This window comes from Plectropomus leopardus, chromosome 1 (assembly GCF_026936395.1).
Source record: "Plectropomus leopardus strain MGB_pleo_1.0 chromosome 1, ASM2693639v1, whole genome shotgun sequence".
Classification (NCBI taxonomy): domain Eukaryota; kingdom Metazoa; phylum Chordata; class Actinopteri; order Perciformes; family Serranidae; genus Plectropomus; species Plectropomus leopardus.
In genome coordinates, this window is record NC_142176.1 from 20,660,822 (window position 1) to 20,686,794 (window position 25,973).

Consider the following 25,973-nt stretch of genomic DNA (forward strand, 5'->3'; position numbering starts at 1 on the left):
ATCCTGAAAATACCACCAATATCCTCCCCCCAATGTATCGGCATTTTTAAGACTTTTAAATATATATTTAATACATTTCAATACCAATCAAGGCCTTCATTTCAGATTAATGAATCGAGTGCCTTTTTAAGATTTTTCAAGGATCCGTGGGAACTCTGCTCTAACTTGTTTATAAATTGTGTTCATCAGGTGATTTCAGCATTTACCTGGAGGTCCCAAACCAGCCGGAGTTGCATTTTTCTTCTCTTTGCTCTCCTGGTAATGCAGCAGATGGGACCACAAAGCAGATTTACCCTGAAAGAGAAAACTCTCATCATCTTTAGCTCTGAAAGCACTGTACGTCCGCCAGCTGTGGAGGATCAATCATGTGAGATGGTGACTGCGCTGATATTGTTTTTCCTGACCTGTTTGACCTGCAGCCCGTGGCTCCAGATCCTCTCCAGCAGGTCACAGAGGCTCGCGATCAGAGTGTTCTCCTCAACACCAGTGATGCTGACCTCGCCGTGACCCAACTCCACCGCCTCCCGGCCCATCTTCTCCACCAGCATACGCTTCGTCTACAGAGGAAAACACCCACACACACACACACAGGTGTTACTCCATGTTCTTCTGACAAAGACATCAAACAAATATGGATTTATATTTCATGGTGTGTTTGTTAACTTGAGATTATTCAAGTTGTAGCCCTCTGAGGCTAATTGTGATTTGTGATATTGGACTTTCTAGATCAAATTGAATTTGAATTATTTGTGCAACCCCTTGGGACATGCTTTGTGGTCGAGCTACAATAAACTTTGACTTTACTAATCTGTAAAGCACTTTGGGTTGTTTCTAGGTATCAAATGTGCTATATACATAAATCTGCTTTGACTTGCCTTGCTAATCATTTTTGTGCAGCAGGAAAAATAACTTACAAACAGGAGACCAGTCTTGGTAAACATATATAGCTTGAATTTGATTTTGCACTGTTTTCCTGTTTTGCTGTTATTTCAGTGAATCAATTTACCATCCTTTATGATTACATTATGTCAAGCTTTCTGTTGTTAACTAAAACTGAAAAAATACAATTTAAGCATCTATACTTTTGCACAATTTAACATTATTGATAACTGAGAACAAAATGAAGACATTAGAAAGTTGGTCATAACCTTAAAATAATAGAGATTCTCTGATCACTTTATTTCACTGTAATATTCTGAATTCTTCTTGAAAAATGTGATGAACCTTTATTTTCAAATGAAATAATAATGCAGAGATCACAGCAAACACAACAAAACGTATCAACTTCAGCACCATCAGTCGTACACAAACCTTGTTCCTGCACTCCTTCAGCAGTCCTTCAACAAATTTCCAGTTGGTCTGAGCGATGACAGAAGGTGACAGGTTGGACAGTTTGGGCTGTCTGATGGTCGTGCCCAGGTTTCTGGCTTCCTGGATGTATTTCTAGTAAGAGACGGAGAGAGTTCAGTCAGCAAACCACAAACGGAAACCAAGAAGCGCTCTCTCAGAGAAATCAACTTAGTTTAGTGGTGGGCTCACGTCACAAGAGAGACGGTTACTACAGAGGAAGAGGGAACGCTAGAAAACTAAGATCTACATAGATAAGGAGCTGCTGTACTAACACTGTGGTACATGTGCACACTTCAGCCTTCAGATGTTGAGACAGAACCCCAGAAACAGTGAAACTCATAAAAAATAAATAGTGAAAACATAAGCTGATCAGAGCAGAACTGAACTGAAATATTAGTTCTTAGAATTTTGCCTTTTTTTAAACAGATTTGATTTAACAGAATACACTAAAGCATTTTCTTACTTTAAAATCAAAGTGTGACTTGTCAATGAGAGCTCATGCTAACACGATACTGTGCAGGTTTATTTAAATATACGAGAGATGCACTGAGTGAAACCACACAACTAAGAGGACGCTCTTCAGGTAAGGCTAACAACATTTTATTGTTTTGACTTTTGCTTTATTTACCTTGCTTGCATTGCATTGTGAAGCACTTTGTAAAATTCGTTATAAAAATTGCTATATAAGGGTAGTTAATTAGGACTACACAATTAATCAAAATATTATAGAAATCAAGATTTAGGGCCAAGTGCTATGCGAAAATCACAGGAGCTGCAAATCTTTTATAAAAGTAAAATCTGTTACAACATAACCATTGCAAATGAAGCACTGTGATGCTACAGAGATACAGGGCCTACAAAATATTCCAGACGTAAGGAAACATGCTTGTTTGGTATTGAACCCAGCAAAAATCACATTGTCATTACGTTTAAATTTTATCAAAACGAAATGCAAAATTACCATTCCCATTAAAATCGTGATTAATATTGCAATCGCAGTATCTCTCAAAATAATAGCACTATGGTATTTTTTACTTATCCAGTAGCTCTTATTACATTTGATGATTAAATGCACAGTTATAGAATAACTAATACTAATACGAATGACTCATGAATGAACTCTGATCAACACCACAAATATTTATTTAATTAATTCTAGTAGATTAAAAATAATCAGGCCTTAAATAAACATGCTAATATTTAGAAACAAATGTCTAAATTATCTTTCATGAATTTTGTTGACATCATTTGATTTATTTTATTTTATATATATATATATTTTTTGAGTTCCCAAACATGATATGCTCTAGACAGCAACATGGATCATCAGATAAAGCTCAGCTGATGGTGGTGAAGGAAGCAGAGGGAAGGTCATGACCACATGGGTAGACAGATTCACGTGGCCCCAGAGTGAAGACTAAAGGCCCCCAAACTACTAACACATACCACATCCACAGTCACCGACTTTAGACAGGGCTTGAAGGACTGCGAGAGCCAGTAGTAGTCAAGAAACAGCAGGAGCTGCAGCTCCGGAAACAAACACTCTACATGCTGAGAGTGATGTGAGCGTGAGTGCAAAGAGAGGCGGAGAAAAGAGACAATGACCAAAGGTGTGAGAGGGGGGTGGAGAGCGGACAAGATGGTGAGAGCAAAGTCAAAATAAAGCAAACAGGTCATGCAAAATGAACAGAGACAACAGAGCTCAGGCAGTCAATCTGTATGAAAATGAGCTGAAGACAGAAAACACTGTGGTGACCCCTGACCTCTCTCTGGTCGTTGTCTAAATAAAGGTGCTCAGCGTGCTGCTTCTGTCGATCCCTCCTCCTCCACTGGGCGGGAGCGCTCCTCTTGGTCCATCTGTGACACAAAACAACAGACTTTTAATCAGCTTTATAAAGAAACATCACAGCAGCCAGATTAAGAGACAATATAGAGGTTTATTTCAAATAAACATAATTTACCAGGCTTTTTAGAGCTTATGGCAGGTTAAATTTAAGACTTTTTTTCTGCTTTTTGAAGAAAATTAAAGATCAATTTTACAAAAGCTGAAGGGAAAAAACATGAACCCACATTTATTACTTGTTAGAGACAATTTTGCCCAAATATATACTTAAATATATAACTTTTTTTTCAACTTGATGGTTAGATTATGTACTTCAAAAATGTTTTTGATCTTTCTAGAGTGGAACAAAAGGGAAAACAATGAACTTATTATATAATAACGTATCTGCCTGGTTTGCCTTCAAAAAAATCATTTTTCATTTAATTGGATGTGGCAAATGTATACGAGTAATGTTGATTCCTCTATCCTGGTCTGTGTGACATTAAATTTGCTAAATTATTTAAAAGAAAGAAATCACTGATTTGCTATTTCAAAATGCAAAGTCAAAAAAATACATTGATAATATCCTTCTCCCAATGTATCAGCATTTTTAAGACTTTTTGAAAAAATATTTAAGACATTTCAATACCAATTAAGGCCTTAATTTCAGATTAATGAATTTAATGTCTTTTAAGACTTTTTAAGGATCCGTGGGAACCCTGAATTACAACACAGTTAAGTATTATTTATGTAACAGTAATGTGAAATATTCACTTGTTGCTGGTGGGCCCAGTGGAGAGTACATCAGACTGCAGTCGAGGGAAGAAGCCCTGCTCGTAGCGTCCCTGACCGATCTTCATGTCCAGCAAGTGCGGGTGGAGGGCTGTGTGGTCGATTTTTACAACTCTCATCTCAATGGCTTTCTCTGCAGAGGAGATGTGCGAGGGGTGCGGAAGTCAGCAGCGATATTTAAAGGATGCATTAATCATTCTCATCTTGTTAGTGTGCCCAAATCACAGTGCTTTTAATATCGAGACATGAGTGAAGTGTCCTTGGCACAATGACTAATCTAAATATTACCAATTCACCTTTTAATGAGATCATCTTGTCATGGATTCAGCACGATGTCTTAATGTCTGCTCAAACAATAAATTATGTAGGACTGGTTAGAGAGAAATTATCTGGGATCCAAATAACCAAAACATGTCCTTGACAGAAAACAAGTCAATTTAGTTTTTTGTGTTATGTTTTCACCAGTAATCCAACTACGATTCTTTATTTTTCTGACGCAAATTGTGCTGAGAAACCAGGATAACAGCGATGAAGATTTTCTAATTGCTCTTTTAAGAAACGACTGACAACAGAAGAAAGAGAGCATGCTCAAATAGAAAAAGACACTTCTTCCCAAACACCCACAGACCAAACAGAAGTGACAGAATAAAGGCTCAGAACAGATTTTCTTTTCTTTAAACAAACCAATTCAGAGTCTTCCATGAAAGCAGCTTTGGACCGTTATTTTAAAAAACCCACCCACACATGGGTTGTATAAACAAGGACACCCATGAGAAAGACAATATACCTTAAATAGATTAGCAAAAAAAAGTTAGCATATGAACAAGACAAAATTAGGGCTGGGCAACACAAAGAAAATCAAATATCACGATATTTTTGACCAAATATCTCTATATCGATAACGCCACAATATTGTGGATGACTATTGGTGCTTTCTCACAATATTTACACAGTGAGATTTTTGATAAATATTTATCTATAATGTAAATAGAATGACTAAGTGGTTAAAGTTAAATAATAGAACAGCTAGAACAGATTGATGAATTGAAAAATTTATATCACCTTAAAACCAGCACTTACAATATGATATCCAAATCTAAGAAGATGTCTAGTCTCATAATCATGAAAACATAAACAGGTCAGTCAGTTTTTCTTCTTAATGTATTTGATCTGTTGTTATACAAATACTATATTATTACTATATTATTACTGATTATTATTACTATTACTAATACTGTAATTATTATCATCATTATTATTACCATTATTATTATTATTATTATTATTATCATTATTATTATTATTATTATTATTACCATTATTATTATTATTATTATTATTATTATTATTATTATTATTATTATTATTGTGATATTAATATAATAATACTAATAATATCCTTGCATTGCCCAGCCCTACATGAAATATGTAGCCCCCAAAATGATGAAAAAGTTTTTGGGTTGTGTTTATTTTTTTTTTTAAAGTTGAGTGTCACTGTCTGAAGCTGACATTCACAGGCACAAAGATTTGATTTCCTGAAAAGACTCTATCATACCCATTTACCTGCATGCTGCAAGTTATTAGATCACCACCATAAAGTTCAGTGAGAGGGCTTTTACTTGTTAGTTACACGAGTATTACCAACACTTGTAAAAGCTGACATGTATGCAATGCATAAAGGATCTCACAGAGGACTCTTAAATTTACAGTGATAAGTAAATAACATATTTAACCTCTCCAAACTAGAATAAAACACAGTTTTAACAGTGTGTGTTCTGAGTTAAAGTAAATTGTTACTGTGCAGAAAAGTCCAAAAAAGGTCAGTCCGTCCTCTATGAGTGTACCTAAGGTAATGCATTGCACACACATTCAGAGAGCTGCCACCCGCAGGTGTCTGAAGTAACGAGAGCGAATATTACGTAGGTGCGTCTTGTCGTTCTTGAGCGCAATGGCATGAGGTCCAGGAGCGACAAAATCAGCTTTTTCATAACGCTTTTTGAGCAGGTTCTCTGCAAACAAGACAGCAATTACCAGTCTAACTAAAGAGAGCAAATGTCCGTCTGTCTGTCAGAAGTCCACACTTTCAAAATAATTCGTGACCAAGCTGTAATTTAAGGAGTTTTATAGGCAATTTAGGGTCTTCTTTTATTATATTCAAAAAAGTTTAAATGTGCTGGCTTTACACAGGGTCATATTTAAACATTACTGACGTCAATTTTCTACTGTCTCAAGTTAAGTTCTATGGTCAAACTATTCATTTTCAAACTAAAACATGTGGCTTCATCAGTGCAAACCAATCACAGCTTTCCTCCTAACACAGCGTGTCCATAGAGCTGAGGCATGCAGATAAATTTAAGTGCAATATAGTATAAAATGCTCCAAAGCCTCTTTTTATTTCTCTGATATCCACTTTCCAGGATTTTCCAGCATGGTGTTTTTTCTTACCTGCTTCTTCAATTGTCGTGCATTTCTGGTACATCGAGGTGCGCAGCGTGGGCGTGCGGACATTCAGCATGCGGATCTTATCCACACGGGAGTCAAACACCCTCAGCGTGTGCTCCTTCTCCTCATCGTCATGACAGAGGATCTTACTGTCGATGAAGGAGGCAAACATCTGCGTCTCCAAGAAACGTGACAGGAAGGGAAGGTACGGCTCTGGCTGGTCAGACAGGAAGGAGGCCTGCACGCACAAATTTAAAGGGTGGAAATCGATGTAATAAACTATGAAAAAATATGAAAAAATAACCCTCACTTTCCTGTGGTATTCATGTTACAGTTGGCAACTTCTGTCAAACTACCTCTGTGTCATTTGCTGAAACTGTCCCTATACTCTGAAAAAAGAGAAAATTTGAGAGATACTCTGTATAAAAAAAGAAAAGAAAATACTGCGAGCTCCACAAGATGCTTCAGCAAGAAGATTAACACCATCTTGAAGAGGTCAGAAATAATACTTGAGCATTTAAATTAATCAATGAAAAATAAAGTAAACAACTACTTTAAAGTAAAGCAACAACTTTAAGCATTCTAACCGTTTTTACCATGTGACTCATTTTAATTGTTTTTATCTTCTCATGAACTTTAACATTACAAATCATGAACTTCCTAACTTTCCATCGGCTTCCTTTTTATCAACAGAACGTAAGTATCATTTTGAACTCTTCATATAAAAAACATATTTTACTGTGCTGTTTAACAGTATTGTGAGAAAGTTTGTGATCCAACTGCAGTGAAAATACTGACAATAGCTGACAAAAGAGCCAAACACTGGCCATCAACTAACCATCTTTTTCATTTTACAGCTCAACAATAAACTAAAATATGTTTATGAAAATGTTTAAAGTGGAAAAAGTCAATGCAGTCACAGAATCTTGATTTCTATTTGATCAGTGTGCGGCCTAGTTTGACAGCCGTTCAAAAACAGCAATTGACATAACTCACAGCAGCATTAATGACTCCTTTGCTCTGATTGGCTGTTTTCGTTCATGTGTACGCCATCAGAAGTGCGACAGAGCAAGAGTCGGCAGACTTGTGTGATTTTTCTCACAGATTCTGTCTCATGTTGTGCTGTGTGAATATAGTGACAGTTTAAGCTAGTATGTAAAAGTTACCAACTAAAGCTTTAGCAAACGTTCTGAAGCACTTTACCTTGTCAAAGTTCTGCATCTGGTCTCGGTTGGTGAACCAGGACTCTTTGTCCTGGCTCGGCTGGATGACAAAAACCTCATAGTCCGCAAACATCTGGGTGAATCTATTGGCAAAGACCTCACGGACGTGGATGTTGAGCTGGTGCATCTTTAGCTCTTCCTCATCGCACTGAATCCGCGCGTCCTTATTGCTGCTGGCATCCTCTTTCACCTCCAGCTGATGTGAACAAGCATCCATTGACAAGAAACGGGAGACAGTGTGTGAGAAAGGCGTCAGATGAAGAAAAGCAGCAGTTTTTCATGTTATGTGCATGTTATCATGGGCGGCTGATGAAGCAGCAGGGTTATGGGAACGGAAGTAAAAGACATCTGTTTTGATTTATGACCCAAAGCAAACTGCAACAAGTTGTTTTTTTTAGCACATCAGTTAGTCAGCTGGATAGATGCCAGCTCTTGGGGGCTACAATAATGCAGACCAGTGGATGTGCACTTAACTGTAAAACAATCCAACCCATGGACGTGACCCGACAATTTATTCAATGGCTGTTTTATTCTCTTAAATCAAATTCGGCACTGAGTTTGAATACTGTAAAAATCAGTGATGTCTGACCTCGTGGCTGGAAAACGACACACAGACGATGAGCTAATCCGTTCATGGAAAGCTAATGCTGGCCTCTAGTGCATAAGCCGATTAGGCCGCACATACAGAGACTTTCTCTAATTATCAGCTAATTCATCCGTCTATCAGTCTTCGGAGAGAGGATTTCATCTTTCGGTTTGTAAGACACTCAAGCCAAATGAGCCTGTGCAGATGCCAACTACATCTGTTGATGTCAGTGTCTTTAAAGGGTTTCTGTCATCTAGACGGTGAGACATCGACCAGCAGACTTTCGAGGGCGGCTGGGGTAGAAGTTTTAAACTGATCAAGTCTCTTGGATGGATAAACATCTCCACACTGCTGTGAGTGGCAATGTGTGAGCTACCTGCTCTATTAACGTGTTGTCAGAAAACATTTTATGAAAAAACTTCTGTTACAAAGCAACTTCTGTTTTTTCCTTTCCTGTCCATACTAACGAAGCATGCACCCAGTCCACTGTGTGGCACAAAGGGGACTCCCTCTTTTTTTAATCGTTGTCTCTTACTGCAATGATGATAATCATTGTCATTAGTGTCCATTCTCGGTAACCGCTTATCCTTTTTGCGGTCGCAGGGGGTTGTAGAGTATCTCTCAGCATTGGATGTAGTAATGGAGCCGAAAACAATATCTGTATAAAGAGGACAGCCTCTGGAATCATGGGCAGGACGGGCGTGAGGTTTTGATGGCGTGTTAAGCATGCCATCCAATGTGGCAGATTTAAAACAGCTGACATCAGTTAGCGGCTAACTCACAGAAGAAGAACAGCAGCCATAAATGTCTGCAAACAATGAGGCCTGGAGCACCTTACTCTGCGAGAGAGGATGAGATCAGCCGCCATATAAGACAGACAGCCAGTGGTTGTTATTGCTATGTTATGCCTTTGTTATCGTTTATAAAGGGCTGCCGACATGTGTGTTTTATGTCACACTAGAAGCTAACACTGTTGTGTTAAAGGTCAGGCCTCTTTTGATTCTGTAATGTCGGCATCCCATTTCAAATCACACACACACTGGAGCAGCTTGATGCCACCATTGTTTGGTTCTGTGTAAAAATGCAAAGAAGGGACTTCATAGCAGTCTTATACTGCAAGCTTCATGTCAAAAGGGCTTATGGGGAATTTTAAAGTAGTCAGTTAACCAAACCTGCATGTCTTTGAACTGTGTTGCAATAAAACCTTTTTGTTTTTTCAGTTTATGTAGTTACACTGATTATTGTCCCATCCTTCTTCCCATCTTTGGCCCGATACATCGTTTATGCATTGTAATGAAGCTGCTAAATTTAAAGATTTATAAACTACATTTGCAAAGCTGATTTTACATTAAATGCATTCATTATTGAAACTCGAGTCTTATTCAACTATAATTTCAAAATAAGTCAATAGGATTGAGTTCCAGGCACAATCAGGTCTAATTATATATTTTTAAAGCCTATTTTTAATTCCTGAGATGACATCATTTCTCACCTTCTCCAGGCTGACACCCGTCCTCTTGACCAGCGCCTGCAGTCTGGCAATGGTTTCATTCTCCCTCAGCAGGTATGAGTTCAGGGGCGAGGCCAGGTTGCCGTTGCGCTTGTCAGAGACCATGTCGACAGATCGGAAGCCCCGGTACTTGGCCTGGCTGTCGCTGGAGTGAATATTTCCCTCTGGGGACACGCCAAAGGACATGAGCACCTCTGAGATCTCCTGAATGAATTCTAGTTTGTTGGGAAACTGGGGCAACTCCTCTGGCAGTTCAATGAAGTGGTTGTCAATGTCCACAAAACACAAGTTGGCCTGGAAGAAGACAGGAAGGAGATAATAAACATGAAAAACACACAAAAAAAACAAATTTATTGAGCCTAACGTACAAACAAACAGGTGTAACACTAACATTATCAGTGCTAATAGTCCTATAGCTGTGCTAATGCTGACAAGTCTAACAGGTCCTAATATCACCACACGGCAAACAAAACCCTTTTTACATCACTTTAGATTTCACAGCAGACTTACCTGACAATGCTTGACAACACATGACACTTTCTACACATAACTATTTGTGTAATGAGGGAAGCAAAAAACATGGTCCTCGTGAGATAATTCATGACTGAACTAGAATTACTGCCTTAAAATTGTATGCCTCCAAAAACCAGTCAAGTTGCAAGTTCACATTGAAAAATATCCAGAAAAGTGTGTTTGCAGAACATTATCTTTATTATTATTGTCACTGTAAAGGTGACCTTTGGCCTATGAGATATTAAATGTTAGCATTTCATCACAACATCCTATTAGACATTTTTTGTTAAATTTTGTCATAACTAGCATATAAATTTTCAGTTGTGGCCAAAGACATGTTTTGTGAGGTGACCTTGACCTTTGACATTTGGCCACCAAATTCTTATGACTTCCTTGACATTATTATGACATTTTTGAGTTCAAATGAAAATTTGTGCCAAACTTTGGGCCTTCTGGAGATATTGCATTCATGAGAATGAGACAGACACAAGCTCACACTGACCGTTGACCTTTGACAGCCAAATTCTATTCAGTTCATTACTGAGTGTACAAGTGGACATTTGTGCCAAATTTGAAGAAATTCCCCAAAAGCATTTTTGCGATATCATGTTCACAAGAATAGAACATATGGATGGACAACCCGAAAACAATTCCTCCAGCCACAGCTATCGCCATCGCGAAGGCATGAAAATCAAACTGGCCTGACAATGTTCTGACTGTAATTAAAGCAGGCAATATATAGTGAGCTTGTTGAAAAATAAAGACAAGGAGGGACTTACTTATTAAATAAAATCCAAATAATCTTTTCTTATATTTTTGCACTGGATATGTAACAACCTTGTAATGAATGAAAGCAAGTGCACAGAGGCAGAGGTTGATTTTCAGTCTGTTTAGCAGTGGGACACATAGATGTACATTTCCGTTCACATCTCTCAGTACTTTATAGACTAAGAGGAAAATATTACAACAGTTAATTCAGCACTAATTTACCACTACTTGGAAAAATCAACTTTGCATAACATAAAATAATCAAACAGACTGAATGAGGAGTGTAAACTCAGTATTAGAAGACACTGCAGTGTGTTTGTACCTCCTGTGGCAGCTCTAGCTTGGTGCGGTCATCTTGTCCATTGGAGTGGAGGCCCATGAGATATGGCACGGGAGCATCCAGGAAGTGGAGGAGGGAGGCGGGCAGAATGGGAACGTACACGTGCTGCCACTGGAAGGGGAACATTAAGGCTGTGATGCTCTCTGCCACCGTCATCAGCCTCTGGTAATCTGTTTCACACACACAGAAAGAGGAGAACAGTGGTGAAGGACCAGCCATAACCATGTTTAAGATAAGTGCCAGCAGTATGTCCTGCACAGACCATGTGATCACTTTAAAGCACTGGTGATTGTTACATGATCACTTGTGCTCCAGCATTTTCTCCTGACCACACATTATCAAAATCACTACACACAAATGCCTGTTCAACAACATCATAAGTGATAAAATTCAACATTTACTGGACAAAAGTAGAGAATAAAAAACCAACAGGGAGGAAATCTGTTGTTGTACTGCTCATGATGGGCAGTCTTTATAACATCTTAAAATTATTCTAAATCCTGAGGCTTCATGAACCCAACATATTATAAGCAAAGACAAATTAGCCTATTCGCAAAAATGTTTTATTTATAGCACACAAGGTTAATGATAATTTCATGATGATGATCAATTAAGTTTTTAATTTTAAGTTTTTTTTGTTTGTTTTTCAAAAAAGTAAAATATATCATGAACCCAACATATCATAAGCAAATATAAATTGGCCTATTTGCAATTTTTTATTTATTTGCTGGAAACGACGTTTATGATGGGCTAACTGTTACCCGTGAATCCTGGTGCAATCATGTTAGCCAGCTGATGCTAAATCCCTGTGCAGGGAGGCAAACTGGTTAGCTAACAGTTATTTACTATTAAAACATATTTACAAATTAGCTGTGTTATTTTCTAAAGTACATGGCTAATCTCGTGAGCCACAATAGATCGTTTTGTAACTTTTCAAGACAGTTAAATACTGTCCACCTCAGAAACAAGCATGATGTATAAATATGTGAATCAGACAATAATTATTATTCTAAAAGCTTTGTATCTCATGTACCATAAAAGGGTGTGTTTTTACATGGCAGTGGGGGCTGACCCACATGTCACTGTAGACCCGGTTTATAGTATGCAGCTAAATTTTGTAAAATTACAGGGGTTCCTGCTCTGTATGTCTTTCAGCAAAGGAGTCCTTAGCCAAAAAAACATCAATGACCTCAGTTCTGAACTACTGGAGTGAATTTTTTTTTTACACAAATTCCTGGAAGTAAAATAAAAGGAAAAGAGGTTGCACAACAATTTTCCCATATTTGAATCCCCAAAGGGTACTGGGCTTCACTGCCTTTGCCTGATAAATGTTTATTCCTCCTCTTTGGCCAGTGAATAGCATATGACAGTAGAGTTGTGCAACATGACTGCCTGTTATTTAAATGGGATTACATTGTTTATGCCTTAGTTATTCTGCTGATAGAAGTCACCTGCTACAATATCGTGCATTGGCTGGGGCTAAAAGCACAGCATGAGTGAAAGTCTGAAGCTGCAGAAAGTAGTGCAGCAGCAGTTTTCTGCAGTAGAGCAGTGTGGAGACAAAGTAGACTTACATGACATGACAAAAGGAAACACCCCACCCTATGACAGTGCTAATGCTGTTGTATGGTTGTCTTTGTCATTATCTGTTCTGTAAATATGGGAGTGGAGTGGAGATCAATGACCAACCTTAAAGGAATTGTGGTAATGAGACACAAGCTTTGTCCAAATTTAGGGAGGGGATCTTCAGGGACCAGCTGTTCAGCCAACAAATTTGAATTTTCAGAATGACCCAGATTTGGAAATCCCACGTTTTGCTATTTAGGATCAATTAATCCTGATTCTAATACTAAAGGAATCTTATTTTACTCTTGTTTATTCAAAGCCAATTCGGATTGGATCATCCTAAACCAGATACAAACTTCTAAAGATTACCAAATCTGAATAACCAGCACTCTAAATGGGACTATATATCACAATGCAGACCCTCTGCCAACAAACTACAAATACATAACATACAGAACACAGAGTCAATACAGAACATAGCTCTAAGTAACTTCAAATATTTTTTGTTTGATTTTTACAGCTATTTAGGGAATACATTTATTTTACTTTTTCTTTTAATCATTATCATACTTAAAGTCTTAATAGGTAGCACAATGCCTAATTTATATAATTTATCAAAGTGACTGTTACACAACCATGTGCAAAATATTAATAAATACATTATTATATATTATATTATTATAAATATATTTACTAATTTTCTATCGGGATTAGGATAACTCCGGTTTTCTTTTTTTTATTCAAGATCCTGCTAAAAAGTTTTGAACAACACATACAAAAAATTTGATCCAGATAAAAATCAAGACTGGATAACATTAAATTTTATTAAACATTTTCAAGATTTGATCCAATCCCCCAACCGAAATCCAATCAGATTACTGACTAACTGAGCCCTGAAGTCCACATTTGTAGACCAAATGTGCCGCAGTAAGTCCTAAAAAGAGTCCTGGAAATGCACCAAGACATTTTTTCAATTCTCAACTGCACCATTAGTTTTGGTCTTGTGAGGCTACACTTCCATCTCAGATTAGATGGTATTTGAGGAGGAAGTCCTCTTAAGGACACATGTGGCCTGCATCCTTTAGAGGATTCAGACTGAGAACAGTGACACAGCTACAGTCAGCTGACCCTCTGGCTGACGTTAAATTCCTTTGTCATGACTCCACACATGCAGCAACACTCCTTCATGCTCAGCGCTGCCTTACATGCTGCAAATATGTGTCCAGTCCTCCTCATCTGCATTCCTGCTCAATGCTGTTGACACCTACTGTACACTTAGCAGCAGCTCTGCCTCTCCTCTTATGGTGCCAAAATAAATGCCATTCCTTCATTTGGTCATGTGCTGGTCCACGAGAAGAGTCTCTCACCCCAGCTTGGGCCTCCCCCTCACCCCCACTTCTCAGCAGACTTCCTCTCCCAGAACGGGGACAAGAATACTAACATCACCCGTCTGCTCGTAAACTAGGCCACCATAGCAAGAAAAACAAGAAGCCACTTTAACTCAGGTCACAGAGGGTCGAGTACCGTTGCTTATATAAACAGATAAATCCTAAGAATATTTTCTGGGTGTTCACACGAAGAACTGGTAGCAGTTTGGACTTGAAGTGATTACATACTGAGAGCAAAATGATGCAGGACAGAAGGCTAAAAATACACTGAAGAAGTGAAACTGCTGCAGATCTTTTTCTGTTATTCTGATCAAACGACTACTTTGACAAAATGTGTTCTGTATTTGCTTTAACAGCCTCAGTTTGTACCATGGCAATAACCACGGTTACTTACTGTTTTTGATCAATTAATGATATAATCTTGTCAAATCTAAATCTTGTTATTAAAAGTGAATGGGAAAGTGATGTGTGATGTGTGTTTCTTCAGAGGCGCGTAGTCCTGCTTTCTGTCTATTTCCAACATCAGTAGCTTAACCAGAGATGCAAGTAAAGATTATTTTAATCAATTATTTATCTGCTAATTGTTTTCTTGATTAATCAATGAATAGTGGGGCTGCAATGATTAATTAATCAATCGATTACTCGTCATCTATCAAATAAACTGCAAACTAATTTGTTGATCAGTTGATCTGTTTGAGTAAAAGGAAAAAAAATGTTAAAATCTTTTGATTCTGGCTTCTAAAAGGTAATTTGTTTTTGGTTTCTTTACTCCTTCTCGACAGCAAACTGAATTTTTTTGGGTTGTGGACAAAACAAGACATTTGAGGATGTCATCTTAGGCCTTGGGAAATGGTGATCGACTTTATTAACCATTTCCTGACATTTTATAGACCAAACAACTAATTAATAATCGAAAAAATAATCAACGGATTAACTGGCAATGAAAGTAATCGTTAGTTGCACAATGAAAATAATCGTTTGTTACAACCTTGAAGTAGAGTCACAATGGTGATACAGTGATACATTGTAATGCACAAGTCTGTGTGTAAATTTATGACAAGCAAATGTTTAAGGCAGATATCAATTATTAATTTTTTTGATGAACTGATAAATTCTCGAGTCTATGAAATGTTGTAAAACCGTAAAAAAAACGCCTGTCACAAGTTTTCAGAACTTGAGAACTAGTGAGATCCTAAAATTCCTTTTGAAAATAATCAATAGTTGCAGTCCGAATGAATAGTTTGATCTTCAAAAAGTCAGAAAGTGGTAAATAATACAATTTAGTTATTGCAGCCTAACAAAAAAAAAAAAAATAAAACTCAATGTCCTCAGACTAAAATGCAAATTGATAATAGGAGGCTGAGATGTTGTAAAAAAAACTGTTTTGGATTCACAAAAGTACATCTGCTAGTGAAAGAAACATTGGCGTAATATTATATTGCAATTTCCTGATATACAAAAAGCAAAACGTCTGTGCACGGCTTTAAGACAAACTTGATTCTGTGTCGTAAAGCTGAGGCCAAACACACTCTGTGCTGACATAAGTCCAGCTTCAGATATGTGCTTTTAAACTTAATTTTAGATGCAGCATATCTGTGGCTCAAATGTGCGTTGTGTAACTGCAACATCCTCCGTTCAGATCTCCCTCTCCCCTCATCTACCCTGTCACTCTCGACTGCACAAAGCATATAAAGAAAGAGAGTGAATTAACAAAAAGAAATAACAGCTTAATAGTTGGGTGTCACAAATGACTGACACATGATGAGCTTCCGGTTTGAGGAGGACGGGAGAAGCAGCAGACAGTATTTGAGCATCTTACGGCTTCATGGAAGAAATACTGGCCTTTTTTTATTTACTTTAAAACAGTTATGAATTCCAGTGCTATTTTTAGTACGAAACACACTCAGTTGTCTCCTTATTTGCAGACTCTCTCTTCAGTGTGTGTGAGTGTGTGTGTGTGTCTGTGAGTCTGTGTGTGTGTGTGTGTGTGTGTGTGTGTGTGTGTGTGTGTGGAGTCTTTTCCTAACAACCCCTCATTTCTTCTCAGTGGAGAATTGCCAGGGCTTAACTCTACACAACACCCTTCACACGTTCTGCAGTGATGAGCCTCATGGGAGGGCGGAAAAAAAAGGCATGATGTCACTTCCAACCAATAATAATCATCCTGCATCACTGCCATCCTCCCTGTCTCCTGGTTGCATAGCAACACCACAGCTTTCCCCCTTAAAAGCCCCCACCCCCCTATCTCCGGCCCCTGGCGTTTTGTAAACCATTTGCCTCCCTTGCCAGTGTAATGGATCCAATCACCACACCAGACCCAGCATCCTTAAATGATTTCCTTGTTTCTCCTGACACACACGCACACACACACACACACACACACAGTCTCCCAAATGGCGAACAATTACATGAATGCCCCCTTTTCTACGATACTATTATGTTTAGAAAAGGATAGGAAAAGGATTATTTTAATCGTTCCCAAGCAATTACAACTAATGAACACAAACGCAAACAGGGATCAGGCTGTCTACATTTTGGGACTGCCAAAGGGTTTTTTTTAAGTCAAGCTCCTGTAAAATTAAGTAACTGGTTGTCAGACTCCTGCTGTGTGTTTTACTAAAAAGATGTATCACAAAGGATCACCAAAAAAGGTCTGCATGGCCTAACAGCTCAAATGTTCTCACAACACAAACCTCACACACACACACACAGACACACACAAATACATGTGAGTCCTGGTAGAAGGAGCTGTCTGTGAGGGGGTGAGGGGGACTAACATTTACACAGGCTGTTACTCACACTGCATCACTTTAATGGAAACACTCAGCAGGTTATGTAATCTCTTGGATAATAGTTACACCATGCATATCAAACATGTGTTGTGGTCTAAAGGTCATGGCTTTTGTTCCTATACAACAGATCCAGACAGTTTAAATCCTAAAACCTGTAAAGTGAGCCATTAAGTGCCTCTGGGATGTCGTTTTACTGTAGGCCTTTGCAGAAGTTAGCGTTGCCCTGGTTCTCTCATCAAAAAGCCAGTGGGATATTTCAATTGGATTTTGGATCATTCCAGAAAATAGTCTTGGTGACAAAGAAACATTTATGGTACTTACACATTTTGTTCAGCAGGATAATGTTCACAAATGAACATCACTTTTATGATTTACAAAGCCTAAATATAATCGCCAGAATCAAAAAGCTAAAGTTAGGCTAGAAACAAACTGCACTACAATCTCATGACTTAGTGTTGCCACTACAGTGAGTGTAACGCTGTGTTCTGTGCTGCTCAACATGATGTCGTTCTGTAGTTTTATTTAGTCACTTGTTAGTAACCTCCTTTTTCAAAACACAAAAAAGCTTTAAAATTCACGAGTCGACTATATAGTGAAGTATTTCATGTTGTAAAGCTAAATGTGAGTCTCTTAAGCCCGTGTCAACCACAGACCTTATTTTAGACCAGACCTAACCGAAAACCCACTCAAAAAACCCATAGACCATTCTTGGGGCACCCTTAGAGCTGGATTATAGAGCAACAGTAGCGATGAAAAGGTGCAATGTTTCCTATTTTTAGTGTACTTTTTTTCTTTATCTACGATCGTGGTTGAAACAGAACAGGAAAGCGATGCTGCACTAAGAGCTCAACTCTTATAATAGTTTTGTTTCAGCAACATTAGACTACAATGAGTTATGGTCTTTCTTTCGTGCCTCGTTGAATTACATAATATACAAAGTATGCAACTAACCCGGAAATCAACAAAGCTGTTCCTGAATAATACTTCTCTCAAAGACACTAAAGAATCACATGGCCTCACAATCTTAATTAACCGCTGTTAGATGAGTTAGATGATGCATGATTCTTCCTTTTTTTTTTAACACTTCAAAAAAACATGTACAGTGTTCATAAACTATATCCAGACGCAACAGAATTTGATTGTAAGCCTAACTATTTGTCTATTTTTTTTTTTTAAACATGTAATGTGAGAAAGATGCATAGCTACTTGAAATCAAAGCACACTAATGTGACAGGATGCTAAAGGTCACATAAAAACGCTGAGTGTAACAAAAGCCGGATGAATACTTACGCTGTGAGTAGAGCAGTATCTGCATCTCGAGGAGGGCACAGGTGAACAGCTGGAGAACATTCTCCACCCCCAGCAAATTAATCATTTCACCGATGGAAAAGTCAAAGAGAGGCAGCTCAGATGTGCTCGGCCTCTGGCACACCACAGGCCCATACACGCCTGAGAACTTGAGGGAGCGCCCGGAGGGTGGCAGGGGCACCTCATAGAGGATGTTGTAGATGAAGCTCTCCAGCGGGAGGGGCGGGGGCTGGGGGGATGAGACGGCCTGGTGAAGCTGCTGTAGAACCTTCCTGCAGGCCTGAGGGAACGCCATGGGTGTTATCAGGCAGATGCACTTTGACACGTACAGCGTGTCCCGACTGATGTCATATGAGTTGAAGCGCTGCAGGCGGGAGATGGCGGGCGCAGCGTGGAGCATGGGACGAGTCTGAGAAAGTTGGTGTCGCTGGTCCTCGGGTCCCGGTGGCGAGGTGGGAGTGTGCAAGATGTCATACTGCTCTGCATTGTGCATGTGGTAAAGAGTCTGCATTGCACTACAGATCTGTTTACTGGTCACCTCCTCGAAGAAAGTGAGGGCAAAGCCGTAGGTCCGAGAGCCGTCCTCTCTGGTGATGATAAAGGAGTGGAACTGAGGCTCCCGGGAATCCACCTGCGTCCTGAACGACAGACCCTTTGGCATACAGAGCTGTGAGAGGACAGACAGAGGAGGAATCAGGGCATTGAAGAAAATGACAATATTAGGGAACATCAGTCTAAATCCAAACCTAATGGAAATAAAATTTTAAAAAATCCTCAAATTGAAAGAAATTAGTCAATTTGGAATGAATGATAATTATAAGAAAAACTACATTTATAATTATCACGTTATATGTTTGAAATTATGTTACAGAATAATTAGATTTTTTAACTACATTTTTTCATTTCTTTGTTGTTCTTTCTTTTAATTTTTATTTTTTTAATTACTTATTGTCCATTATTTTTCTTGTACTTTTTTACTAATTTCTTGCTAATTTTCGGGGGTAATTTCTTGCCTTTTTTTTTTTTAAAGAAATCTAGCCAATTTGCTCATGTTTTAAAAAGTAAAAGCCACAGCTAAACAATGGGGCAATCGGGCAAACTGTTTATTTGCTTTCTTCCTGAGAGTTAGATGAGAGGAGCAGGGAGTACAAAGGTGGAGTCCAAAAGATGACTAGCCTAGCTTTCCATAAGGACTGGAAAAGCAGAGGAAACAGCTGGCCTGGCTTCATCCAAAGTACAAAATAATGTCTCCTTTAAAACTCTCTGACATAGTGGATCTAGTTCGTCTGACAACAATACTTTACAAAAAGTGTTTAAAAATTACATTTTGAGATTTTAGAGCAGGGTTGACCAAATTGTTTCCCTTGGAGGGCCAAAACTAAACCTTAAAGAAGGGTCGCAGACCAAAAGCAAACACCCAGTCTGCTGTATTGTATTCTTAAGATGCAAAAAGTTAATGAGGATCCCAAGTTCGAATCAGTGTGTCACTCTGTGCATTTCCATTTTTTCATTTTTTCTTACCTCACTCAAACTGACTTAGTGCACAAAGCCTCACACTGTCCACTAGGATAAAGCTATAAAAATAATAATACTTAAGAGATTCTAAATATTTGGAGAGCATTTTTACCTCACAAAAAAAATTAAAAAGCATAAATAATTTGTGTTATACATTTTTTTAGTACCCTAATTTAAAAAAGAATGCTCAAAACATCTGGTGGACCAAATCGAACCTTACGGCAGACTAACCTAAAGTGAGCTTTAGAAGTGCTTTTAGGTATATTTTTACCTTTGGACAGAGCCAGGTTAACCATTTGTACCTGATTTTGTTTTTTATGCTACACTAAGTGTTCTGACTCTAGCACCATACTCTGACATGAGAGTGCTGTCAATCCTCTCATCTGACTCATGGAAAAGAGGCATATTTTCCAAAAGGTTAAACCATTCCCTTATTGATTCCAAGCAAGCTAACAAAACAATTTACTTATGCTAATCATATTAGTATAGAAAAAAATATGTTAAATTTGTGATTCTTATTTAAAACCTATCTCCTAGCCATGCTGTTAATCTTGAAGTATATGAGGAAAATGTTCTGACTGTATTGATCATACCATGCCAACTGCATCCTGGTCAAATGGATTCCACTCGACATTATCTGGATAATGTGCTAGAACTTTGGATTTAAAGGTTCTCCGCAATGGACTCTGCTCAAAATTCTCACCTGAAAATGAAACAACAGAGAGAAAGAAAGAGAAAAATGACAAAAAACAAAAAGGAGACAAACAGTTAGCATGTTTTCAGATGTACACGAAGGAGCAGAAGAACATTTTGATCAGAAGCAAGTTTAAAGTGCCAGGCGCGACTCCGGAGGAAAGAGCAAGTCAGCATATTTGTCTTGAGAGGAAGATTGTATTGCATCATATAAAGCTGTCATCTGCATCCTGTTTTAGAAAGTAAACAAAATAAAATATTCAAAGAGGAAGCATGTCATATTTCAAAATGTGTAATTTACTTTGAGGATCTTAATGCTTCCAGACAGCTTTAATGACAATACAAAGGGACACACAAAATAATCAATCATAGAAAGCACAAATTGAGTTGATTTGAACCCAGAGTAAAGCAGAAGTGATGCACACACCAAGGCAAGACTGAAAAGTCATTCAGAGTGTGGGGAGAGAGTAAACATTGACCAAGCAATGCCAGTGCAGGCAGCACTGGATTTGAGTGTGTGTGAGAGAAACAGAAGCAGTGATTGTCAAAAATCAGCTCATTGTTCAGCTGCTGCTGAAGGATGTGAGGGAGGAGGGGAGGAGATAAACCAAGAGGAGAGAAATCCGGGTGTGCAAAACAGAAAGTGCCCACACCTGTGCAGAAAACAACTGTGAAAACTCAGAATTTGAGGTAAAAAAAAGTAAGCTGCTAAGTAAAAAAAAGAAAAAGAAAAAAAAAAAAGAAAAAGTGTGCCGGGTTAAAGGTTGAAGGGTTAAAGCTGAGCTCAGGTTAAGAGGGGGAGGAGTGTGTGTGGTGGGAGGGTTACCTTCATTTGCCCCCGCCAAATTTCCTCTGGCCCCATCTCTGAATTTAGTAGCCTCTATATACTGGCATAGAGCTACACAACAAATAAAACAAAAATATAATTAAAAGCCTGGTTCTGGATGGGCAGTGCATCACTACTCAGTTTGTGCAAACACATCCTGACAGCTGTGCTCTCAAAGCTCTGCTCTGAGAACAAGCTGCACACAGACACATTATGGTGTCTCTGTCAGGTGGGTATGCTAATTCAAGCCAGCTGGTGGAGTTATGATACAAGGATACAGCATTTCTGTGTGTTGTTTTTCCCTGTTCTTCTAGAGATCATGCAAATCCATACTGCTCTGTATGGATTATATTCTCAGCACAGAGTCTTCTCACACATGCGCGCAGCTCTGTGAGGCTGTATTTAAACTCTGCGGTGCCTGGAGCTAAATGCTAATGTCAGCATGCTAACATGCCACAGTGAAAAGGCTAACATGCTGATGTTTTACAGGTGTAATGTTTAGGGTTTCCACACATTTCCATTGACCAAAATTTCAAAAACTTTTAATGATTTTTTCAAGGACCCCTATCAAAATGTCCACGACTGTTCACATTGTGTAACATGAACATTGCTCCGAATAAAAAGTGCCATACAATATAAAAATAGTAGTGGCCCACTGAATAACATGATCCTACATGTTAATCCCACTGTCACAACACTGTTTTTCTCTTATTCAGAAATATCAGATTCAAACTCTGGTTAAACATTATTCCAGATAGCACACATGAAGGGAGAGACAAAACTGTCAAATGTCAGAAAATGAAGAAACGTACATGATGGTAGGGATGCATGATATTATCGGCACATCATTGGTTTCAGCAGATATTGGCTTTAAAATCAAATACTGGAATCGGCAAGCAATGCAGATTTAATGCCAATATGACAAATCGCTATTTTTGATTTTTTTTTTTTTATTGCAAAAGTGAAGTTTTTTATTGGCAGAGTGAACATGTACAAAAATCAACCATAACTTACAGTATTTTTATTGTTTTGCACATTAAAATGAAACCGCCAATGAAAAGCATTGAATTACATATCTCCATCTGCTGGTGGGCCATCATGATAACAATATGCAGAATATGATGTTAATTCCACTACAGAAGAGACATGATGATCACTAAAATTAAGTAGGGAAAAAGTGGATGTACCAGTATAAGCCAAATGATTTGTTACATATTGGCCTATCAGATATTGGCAAAAAAACCCCAATATCCTGCATCCCTACTCGATGGTAAACAAATTGCTGTCACATAGACACATTAAAGCTACAATACGTCAACAGCTACAGAACTTACATTTGACATTATGTTACATTGTGAGAGGTTATCCACAGGATATTAATGTAACTAACTTCAGTACACCCAACAAAATTCTATGACTTTTTCAAATCTTTCAAGATTTTTTCTAATCTCGTGACTTTCCAAGGCCTGGATTACAAGATTGTGAAATTCTATGACTTTGCCAGGTTTTCCATGACCATGAGAACCTTGAATGTTTAGCATTTTCACCAAATTTTATACTGCCTGTTTAACACAGGGATATTGCACCATTTTTGCCGCCTCACCTTTCTGTATAAAAGGTACCCTCATAGAATGGAAAGACAGTTGAGTAGAGTTGTCTCATCTTTGAGCCAGGAACTCATGTAGTAACAGTGCCGAAACTGTGTTTATGTAAAAATGTCAGGTGGTAGGAGGGGATTATGGGTGTTAATTCTGAAGTTTTGACAGTGTGTTATGTGTGACTCGCTGCCAGGAGATTTATAAAGTAGCAGATAGCAGTTAGCAGCTAACTTAAAAGGTCCGAGGCCTCCTTACCCTCTGAGCAGAGGACGACAACAGTCAGACAACAACGCCATATAGTGGGGACAGTAAATGATTGTTATTGCCATGTTCGACCATTGTTATTGGTTAAAAAGCAATGCCGAGGGATATCTTTTATGCCACACTAGAGGTACACATTGTTGTGTTAAACATCACGCTCGCCATGCCTCTTCTGATTCTTTGAAGCTGGCATGCTATCTATAATCACACGCTGGAGCGTCATAATGATGCCATTGTTTGGCTCTGTGCAAACATGCAAAGGCAGCGCAAAGAAGGGACTTTGTGGCACTCCTATGGCACTGTCTCTAAGTAAAAAGGGCTAATAAAGAAAAATATGCAAGTCATGAATGATCCTTCATCATTTACCAGATGGCATGTAAAGCACAAATATTTTATAAAGAAATTATGTGACAGCTCAATAAATGTCAGCATTTTGTCCCTTTAACCTCATGCAGACTCTGTGGCAGATCTAACATGCGTATCCCATCAGTAGACTGTCATGAGGTTTACTGTGTGAATGGCTGCTCTTGTGTTGCAGACTTACTGGCCCTGGAGCTGTTACATTATCTAACATTTGAAATAAAAAAACATCCTTTATGCAACCAGGCAATGCCTTTTGCTGTTTTCTCTTCATGCATGACACAGAAAACAGTCCTGCCGGCAGAAACACACATTCATGCAGCATGTCAAAGCCAAATGCGAGCTGCATGACACACACTATCAACTCTTATCTAGTCTGAAAGTAAAGGCACTCTCAGGCTGATGTGGCCTACGTAGTTAGAGGTGAGGAAAATCCATTTTCACCACACTTATAATATGACTCAATGGTGACACATAGAAAGTGACAAAAATGACAACTCTTTCCACCCCCTTCCTTGATGATTACATTAATTCACTCTGTTGTATCTGTTTGAACAAGACAAGTTTTATCTAGGAATGCATTTACTGAGAATCCTAGTCAAAGGACTGAGTGGTTTAATCAGCTGGTTACTTTTGTATACAAACTGCCCACAGACGATAAACCAGGCCAGGAATGTAAAATGAAGCCTCATTCCCACTGCACAAAAACCCGCTAATACCCGCTAACATCTGGCTTTTTAATGCAGTGGGAATGTGTACAGTCTGCATTCACACCCGGGTCAAATGACTCTGCAGCAGAGATAGTTTTTTATCACCGATCAGCATCGATGGGAACGCAACACCCAGGTAAAGGCGGTAATTTCAGCTCTTTAACTCGAGATGCAATGACGTGCCGTCACTAATTATTGTCTGTGTCCACCTAAACAACACTAAAACACCCATCCAAATACATCTGCACCGAGTTTGAAAGGGGGACTTCATAAGAGATAAATAAGAGAAGAAACCACTGAAAAGTTTTCAAAGACCTCCGTTTCTGCCGCTGTCTACAAGACAATGCACACACACACGCCAGCTGACAGAAAGTCAGACTCGCTCTCCTGCCGTAAATTCAGTGTCAGTAGGACAAACTTTTGTTCACCTGCTAACTGCGGTGGGAATGAGGTATTAGACGTCAGCAACCAAAGATAAATCAGACTGTGAGATTATTAAGAATCACACATTACATTTAAGGGGTAATTTTTAAAAAAATGTTTAACCCTTTGAAGCCTGTATTGAAATCTTTTTTTAGCTGCATTAGTATGCCTTTCACCTTTGAACCTGTCTCACAAATTGCAAGGCAATAGATTTAGAAAATATATATTTTTTTAAAGTTAAGGGAAAATGTCCAGAGAATTATAATAGAACTATATTTATAATTATCAGAATTACGTAATTTTATTTTTTAGACAAAATTGTTACATTTTTTAAGCAGTTTTTGAATAATTTTTGAGTTTTGTTTTTTTCATTATCTGTTTAGTTTGGGATTTTTTGTTCTGATTTTCAGGTAATTTCCTTCTACTTTTTTTTTTACTAATTTATTGCTAATTTTTGAGTCATAATTTTTTTATTTAATTTCTTTAAGTTTCATATTGTCTTCTTGCCATGTTTTTGTGAGAAATCAAGCCAATATGCCCAGGTTTCAAGGGGTTAAAGAGGATAAGAAATGCTTTAAACCTAAACTGAACTTCCGTTACTCATGAGCAAGTATGTGTAGGCTCAAATAGCGAGACGGAAAGTGAAAACAGACGTAGAGATGTCGTGACGGAAGCAGTAGTAAGCTGGAGGAGACGGGTTGCTTAACTTAACCACTCGCCTCAGTTATTATTATTTTTTCAAGTAATCAGAGTCTCATGTGTCGTGGCTAATGGTAATGTTAGATGTGCACAAAACACAGTCTGCACACAGCAGGTGTCTTCACTACCACAGCAAAGTTTCCTGATTTATAAAATCATAAGGTAATTATCACAGCATGTGCTAGACACAACTTTCAAGACAAAGGTACAAAACATTCCTGTCTAACTTGCAAAATAAGGAGAGCATAACACAATGTTTACAAAGATTACATCCATACACATTTACTAAATGATAACAATAACTTCAGAAAGATTGCCTTCGTGTTGCAGCGCAGTTTGACAGGACCGTTGTGGTTATCTCTCAGAGAACACAAGACACTGAGGTTTGTCGCCTTCTTTGAAAGACGACAAACCTCATCATCTGCTACCGGGACAACTATCACAAGTTACTAGCAGAGGCGTTATGTGTGGTGTGTGTAGAATAATTT

At 38.3% G+C, this 25,973-nt stretch overlaps 1 protein-coding gene across 6 annotated transcripts in view; it reads right to left on the bottom strand.

Moving 5' to 3' along the window:
- The window catches only part of dennd5a (DENN/MADD domain containing 5A), a 46,916-nt gene that overhangs the window by 11,438 nt on the left and 9,505 nt on the right, over positions 1 to 25,973 (bottom strand). The window contains exons 2-15 of one of the 6 annotated variants that reach the window (XM_088077432.1): positions 21,435 to 21,506; positions 20,509 to 20,618; positions 18,383 to 19,067; positions 11,329 to 11,516; positions 9,708 to 10,019; positions 7,610 to 7,825; positions 6,410 to 6,644; positions 5,884 to 5,973; positions 3,947 to 4,097; positions 3,114 to 3,207; positions 2,797 to 2,901; positions 1,312 to 1,443; positions 405 to 557; positions 207 to 294 (exon numbers count right to left, since the gene is read on the bottom strand). In XM_088077432.1, coding sequence (XP_087933558.1) covers positions 207 to 294; positions 405 to 557; positions 1,312 to 1,443; positions 2,797 to 2,901; positions 3,114 to 3,207; positions 3,947 to 4,097; positions 5,884 to 5,973; positions 6,410 to 6,644; positions 7,610 to 7,825; positions 9,708 to 10,019; positions 11,329 to 11,516; positions 18,383 to 19,067; positions 20,509 to 20,618; positions 21,435 to 21,506 — 2,631 coding nt within the window. The remainder of the gene's footprint in view (positions 1 to 206; positions 295 to 404; positions 558 to 1,311; positions 1,444 to 2,796; positions 2,902 to 3,113; positions 3,208 to 3,946; positions 4,098 to 5,883; positions 5,974 to 6,409; positions 6,645 to 7,609; positions 7,826 to 9,707; positions 10,020 to 11,328; positions 11,517 to 18,382; positions 19,068 to 20,508; positions 20,619 to 21,434; positions 21,507 to 25,973) is intronic. The other 5 variants (XM_088077433.1, XM_088077438.1, XM_042485576.2 and 2 more) reach the window with 5 other exon arrangements.